Source organism: Echinops telfairi, unplaced genomic scaffold (assembly GCF_000313985.2).
Source record: "Echinops telfairi isolate 266 unplaced genomic scaffold, ASM31398v2 ScPeMD7_7469;HRSCAF=8507_1, whole genome shotgun sequence".
Taxonomy (NCBI): Eukaryota; Metazoa; Chordata; class Mammalia; order Afrosoricida; family Tenrecidae; genus Echinops; species Echinops telfairi.
The window spans coordinates 31210924-31218391 of NW_022111373.1; the positions used below are offsets into that span (position 1 = coordinate 31210924).

Consider the following 7468-nt stretch of genomic DNA (forward strand, 5'->3'; position numbering starts at 1 on the left):
ACTTCTTTGGGCACTTGCATTTGAAATTAAATGGCTGAGTGGGCTCCATACACAAACCTAAGATGCAGATGTCTGTCTTTCTGTACCCTCCTATCAGTGCATATGTACAAGGGCACTTGAAAACATTCATGGAACAATTTTAAATACAATGGAATTTTCACACCAACTTTTTGATGTCCTCTTCATATAATAAGTCCATGGAGAGTATAAGTCCACTGCTTCTGTATATTCCAAAAGTCCTCATCTAACCAGCCAACCTGTTGGGGAAGTTTCTACCTTTCTAAATCAATTACAAGAACCTTTATTTTGCTGTCAAATCTAGTCTATTCATAATATCAAGAAAGGAAAGCCAAGGTAAACAAGCGGCCACCTAGCTCAGAAGCAAAAAAGCCCACATGGAAGCACACCAGCCTGTGTGATCACGAGGTGTCGAAGGGACGAGGTATCAGGCATCATCAGAACAAAAAATCATACCGTTGTGAATGAGGGGGAGTACGGAGTGGACACCCAAAGTCCATCGGTAGGCAACTGGACATCCCCTTACAGAAGAGTCACAGGGAGGAGACGAGCCAGTCAGGGTGCAGTGTAGCAACGATGCGACATACAACTTTCCTTTAGTTCCTAAATGCTTCCTCCCTCGCCCACCATCATGATCCCAATTCTACCTTACAAATCTGGTTAGACCTGAGGATGTACACTGGTACAGATAGGAACTGGAAACGCAGGGAATCTAAGGTGGGTGATCCCTTCAGGACCAGTGGTGAGAGTGGCGATACCGGGAGGGTGAGGTAGAAAGGGGGAACAGATTACCGGAATCTACATATGACCTGGGGGATGGAAAACAGAAAAGTGGGTGAAAGGAGATGTCTGACAGTGTAAGACATGACAGAATAATAATTTATAAATTATCAAGGGTTCATGAAGGAGTGGGGCACGGGGAGGGGAAAAATGAGCTGATGCCAGGGGTTTACGTGGAGAGCAAATGTTTCGAGAATGATGAGGGTAGCGAATGTACAAATGTGCTTTATGCAATTGAACCATGTAAGGATTGTGGTAATAAGAGTTGTATGAGCCCCCAATAAAAATGATTTTTTTTTTAAAGGAAGAAAAGAAAATAGACCCAAAAAAAAAAGGAAAGTCAAAGTGTCATTTTACAAAGAACTGGCTAATTAATAAAGTTGTGACCAAAATATCTCACCCCATAATTCTGAGCTTTTTGTCTCAGAATCTCAGGATAAACAAATTAAAAGGTTGGATTAAATTAAAATGTTATTTTCCGTATCAAAAAGTTCACTACCCCTTCAGAGACTGAAAACCATCATAAGGATGTCTACACGCCTCCAAGGCATAAAAGTTTTCTTTGTTTCCATACCAACTGGGTTGCCATGCACACAAGGTGCAAAAGCGCAGACATGTGCACACTCTGCGAGGAGAGGAAGAGGATCACCATTGCTTACAAATTTCCACAGTGGCAAAGGGGGCGGACACTCAACAGTCTCTTCCTCATCACCACCTGATAAAAGGTATCTGATAAAAAACAATAGTTCTTCCAACAGAACGCAACACAGCCTTCCACCACCACCCCGCCCCTTCCACCAAAAGAAAAGAAAATCCCAGCTGCCTCAGAGAACCCTTCCACCAAAAAGTAAACACCCGAGGGGGTGGGGCTCTTCTGCTGGGCCAAAAGAATGGGTGCAGTCTATCGACAGAATGGTCCACATGGGACAAAGTTACAAAAATGGGCAACCAGTAGCTGCATTTTGTCTCTGAGCACACGCGCACACAGTAACCCCGGCACCTTGGGGTTAATCTCTTACAGACGATCATGTTCCAATCTGCTGCCATAGCTCAACTAGCATCCCTACATAAGTAGAAGTTCTTTACTGGAAATTGATTTGATGATTAACATCTTTCAAGAGAAGGCTTTTAATACTCATCATAGTTATGTGTTTTCCCCCTAGACATTTCTTTGTACTTTGTAAAAGTCTAAGTAACTCAGCTAATGGAGACTTAACCTTCAAGTACACTCCCATCCAAGACTGAAAATGACTAACACCTGACTGACTTAGGTGTATATGCTCCAGATCAGGGGTAGAGAGCCATTTTTACCTGCCAGGCACCATCTGGATATTTGTAACATCATTCACAGGCCATATAAAATTATCAACTTGAAAATTAGCCTGATGTATTTGGACAGACGTTTCATTAACTCACCCTAATGTGACGGCTGAAACGACTTCTCTTGGGTGGCATGTGTAGTCATGGTGCTGATGATCAGGACCCCGGCTGCATGGGCCCCAGCCCCTGCTTTAGGGTATATCTCTTACAGGAAAACAGAGTAATCCAGTGTGGCTGGATTCGTACAGCATCAGCCCCTAAGAACCAAGCTCTGAAACACTGGATTTATGGCAACCAGTCCTAGAAAACAGGGCCTGTATCAAGAGACAGAAAAAGCTTGGTAATAGCCACACCCTGCCTAGGCTAGTCAAAGACCAGATTTCTAGCCTTTTGCATCCTACAGCACACAGGTTGGTATACCTTCTAAAATGTCTTCTTAACTCTTTGACCTAGTAATTACAGCTGTCTTCTATCTTGTAAGGAAATTTGCTCTTTAACAGTAGCACCTCATACTTCTTTCAACTGCAGTACGAAATTTGTTTTAAAAACATGGGAGTGAGCCTGTTCTGCTCACTTTCAATCTGCTGTCTTTAGAGCACAGGCATGCAGATGGAAACAGCTCAATTCTAGGAAGAAAAGGATGCTAAGAAACCTCATCATCCTCTTATTTTTATAATTCTTGGCAACTATCTAAATGTCCTTTAGTACAAAAACCAGGAACTCCAATTTAGGACTAAGGTGGTTGGTGGACCTAGTGACCCTAAGATCTTATTTATCATTAATCCTAAATTACAACAATACATATAAAGCAATTCTCTCTGGCTTAAAAATATTCCAAATCAAAGTTACTAGGTTACACTTATTTTTCTTCACCAGAAAAATGTTAATATATCTAATTTTATTATAACTATAACAATAAAAGAAAAATACTGCCACAGAAACAATAGAATTCAACAGGTAAGCATAACATTGTCCATCAAAAAGCCTCTGAACAGGTAGGGGGGGAGTTCACAAATTTAAAAAGTCATCAAAATTAATAAAAGTTGGCACAAAGACTTTTATAATTGATTCTGCTCTTTACTGTCATCTGAATTAACTGTTGGAGAGCAAAAGACGTGAGGGAACAGGTGATGAAATGTCTGTACAATGCTCACAAGCATTCAGCTGACCTTTTCTAGAGACCACAGTGCTGAATTTACAGAAGGATGCAGTTCCTGCAGCCAAGGATACATTTCACTTAGATCTGCATTTCCATTTTCAATTACACACAAATACTTAAGCCTTAAAAGTATCACCCAATTTGAAAGCACAAAGCTAACTTTGCTATAAATCTTCATTTTTTACTAATTTTAATAGAAAAATAAGGTTCTCCAAAGCTCAACACAGTAAACAGTCATCACAACTCCTGACAATGTAGAAAACTTGCATTTTATACATTAACAAAACATCCAAATTAATTTTCAAATACCTGTAATAAAAGTCACCTGGTCTAAAAAGAGTTCTATTAGGCTCTCAGACCTCTCTGAATACGCATTTCTCAGGAGAGCATCAATGGTTAAAATCCTAAAACCCATACATTTGCTATTTAACATACACTTATGAAAAAGCATGTAAACTACACCCCCCCTATATATTTATCATTATAATGGTTAAGTAAAAAAATTCATCTAACATCTTATGAATCATAAAAGCACCCACAAATATTCAAAATATGAAAGATTCACAGTGCACTGCACCGGGGAACATTTAAGGTGGGAACATAATATTTTAAAAGTGAATTCAAAGGCCAATTTATCAAAGACAACATAATGAAGCCAACACAACTGTTCGTTGCCAACTTCTTAAAATGCAACACACTAAATTATGGCATATTCAGCATACTCCTTTACCACTTGATTTCCCCAAACCATCCTAAAATTTTTCAAAGGAGAAATCCAGTGTCTGTACTAAACATGGCCTTTCTCAAGGTAATGTGAACACTGAAAAATTAAAACACAGGCTCAAGGGAATAAGTACAGCAGATGTACACAATGAGTACATCTAATTTGTACATATTCTGCATAGTTAATTCACATCGTATCACACACACTTTATCACATCTTTTAACATTTTTTACCCCAATCTATCAAGAGTTAAGTCTAAAAGTGTCATAATCCCATCCCAATAATACCCTTTTTTTTGTTCCACAGTGCATTAAATGAAGCAGCCCATCAGCAATGGCATTTAACTATAGTTAACCTACCAGTAATCAAAGAGAGACAATATGTTGGTCCTTAAAGAGGCTGATACCATTCAAGGCCATACTTCTGGTAACTACGGAATCTCGGTCTTTTAGTATTGAGAACTGAAGATCAACTGTAGGCACCAGAACAACTGACCAAAGTACTCAGAAAGAAAACACACACACACACACACACACACACACAAATATTAAACGGTTTCCAGGTGGCAGTAAACAAGTGACAATGCAATGATGTTACCTGTCAAGCAAAGTCAGGTTTTACTCCCTTACAATGGTAACAGAAATCTGGAATGCTGGGATCAACTATACATATGGCTCAAGGAAGCCCAAGCAAAGCAGCCATATTTCTGGAAATAATATGAGCTTCCTCACAACAAATGCATCTTAAAAGTCACAAAGTTTCACAAGTTCATCACATTACAAGATGCAGGATTCTAGAAAACGTAGTTCTAAATGTACTTACTAAAATTGTAAATTCCTGCTTAGCACCAAGAGGGTGACAAATAGAATTTCTCCTTAAAGCCATTTTGAGATGAAGCAAAGTAATATCTAGTGAGTGTCTTACAATAGCGGCTTCCATTAAAAGACCCTATGGGTTAAATACAGCCCCTTTTAAATAAGCTACCTCTATAGAAGATTACTACGATGGCATTTACAAGCAGAGATATTTTGTGGACACCACACATACATGATTTTTTAGACCCATACTGAACAGATGCACTTGCACAAATGCTCATGCACCTCCCCATCAACATGAGGTCAGATGCACTCAAAACCCTAAGAACTCTGTAAAGTCCAGGTGATTGTCCTCAATTATAGCCAAAATCTAACGCAAAATGCACATTGTCACCCTCCTCATCTGGACTGGAAAATCCTGAATAAGATGCATTCCCAAGAGTGAATTCTGTACATTTATGTTCTGATCCTTCCTCCTCTCACTGCAGGGTTTTCAGCATTGTCAATAAGAGCCTATACTGCATTCTTTGCAGTGACTGCCAACTGGATCCTCAAATATCATCCGTTTCCACGTATCAACACTGAGATGCGATGGGAAAAAATTAATGATGTCAGTTTTACATAGTATTTACAAGAAATTTTCCTAAGAACAATATAAATTTATAATAGGAAAATGAGTGGAGGCAGTGTGGCGATGCTGATCACACCTTGCTGCAGGGTCCTGGCCGCCATGCTTCTCTCGTGCACACTCTCGGCAGCAGTCTCCTGGTTCATGACTGCCTGCAGCACCACACCAGACCTCAAGCCTACTCAAGCTGCAAATGTCCTTTCAGGAAGTGCTAACACTTCAGTTTGAACGTGAACATTGTATTGCAGATGCTGGCTCTAACTACAACCTTTCAGCAAGACTCTAAATGGAAGAGAATTAGAGATTCTAGGAAGCAGATAAATGCTCTAAATACCCCTGAAGCAGATGACTTACAATCTCTTTCTGTGATGGTTCAAAACTCATACTCATTTCGTAATTGTGCAGTTCAAGGGTTTTGTCATAAAGAATATAAGCAAATTACTATTGCAATCACTATAATGGGTATATGGAACAAATTCTACTAACCTGGTTACTTCATGACGCAAACACTTTTCTTGACCAGAATACAAAAATAAGGCGCGCAATCACACAGAAAGTATGCTTTCAAAACCAGCAACTTAAACTAGTTAGCGAAACACTGAAACGGTACATCTGTGTAAAAGGTTATAACTGCATTTACAGTGCATAATCTTGGGGTTTTTTGCCATTCTCTCCTCCGCACAAAGAGCCATCTCTTCAGAAACATCACTGCCTCCCTGCATTTCTTTAAAACACCTGAGAAAGGTAAGGCTTGAAGAGACACACGTTGAACTGCAACAGATCTCTATCTTGATACTTCTGTTAACACATTTGTTGCGATTAGAGATCCAAGATTTTCATAATGGCATTATGATCAAACTTGAAACTCAAAAAGGCTCTGGATGAAAATGGGAACTTGCAATGTCCATTACAGGTCACAGACTGTCCCTCAGCATGTTCCAGCAACTGGTCTTCACCAGAGCAAGGGAAGTCATATACAGCTTCTGCACAAAAAACAAAGCAAATAGGCTCGTGAATTTACAAGGTAATCAAACACGGTCCTCCAACTTGAGTAATAAATGAACTGACAATGAACACGCTTATCTTCCCACACTCTGAACCTAACTGAAATAGAACCCGCAGGACATTTTCCTTTCTCTAACCTAGTGCCATACCATTGCTTATTTCTATACAACTTTTCAGAATCTTATCCTCAGCTTTTCTTTTTTTTTTTAATATTTAATGTACATTTATTATATGAAGACCTCCTGTATCTGACCTCAGCCTTTCTTTTATGACCTCTGACATTCGTCTACTTTCAAACAGGACATACATTTGTTCTGCTCTTACACTGGTACTTTGTGCTAACATAAGGTGCGATTCCTTTGTCCATACCAATCTGAAGACAAACCTAAGATTTCAAGCAGTTACAATATCTCAACTCCAATTTATCTGGAAATTTTTCTTAATTTTTTATAATAGAGCATTGATCTGACCCAGAAAGGAGGTTATGAAGGGGCTAAAGTAGAACTGATTTTAAAAAATAACAGGACAAAGATTTTTTAATACATTTCTCAAAACTAAGAACTCAAAGACTTATAAATCCACATCATGCCCAACAAAGCTGGAGATACTATGTTACCTGTGCCACCTTTAATGTTCCAGAACACCAATATGGCTTTAAATCTATTTTGAAATAATTCATGTGGATGCTATGTTAATTAGATTTTATTATTAGCCAGTTATTTCCCCACCATCCAAGGTCTCCAAAAAAGTTCTATTAAGAAGATGTCTACCCCAGTATGGCAGGTGCCAGACCAAATCCAGGGTACATAGGGTAGCCAACCACAAAGGGAAGGGAAGAGGAAAGGGAAAGGGAAAAAAAAGGATATGTGATGGGGGAATAGGGCACTGACCACACAAGGGAAGGGTATAGTTTGTGTCTTCAAAGGGAAAGAGGGACCAGATTTAAAGCCAGTGCCAGATGAATGCAACTTGTTGGCAAGGAGTGGGGAGCCAGTGGAGGGGCCTGAGGGCTTGGCCCC

At 39.5% G+C, this 7468-nt stretch overlaps 1 protein-coding gene across 1 annotated transcript in view; it reads right to left on the reverse strand.

The window, feature by feature from the left end:
* Positions 1 to 1067: 1067 nt before the first annotated feature.
* The window catches only part of DCP2 (decapping mRNA 2), a 61616-nt gene continuing 55215 nt past the window's right edge, over positions 1068 to 7468 (reverse strand). Inside the window, exon 11 of the mRNA XM_004706579.2 lies at positions 1068 to 6427. Coding sequence (XP_004706636.1) covers positions 6264 to 6427 — 164 coding nt within the window. The 3' untranslated portion in view covers positions 1068 to 6263. The remainder of the gene's footprint in view (positions 6428 to 7468) is intronic.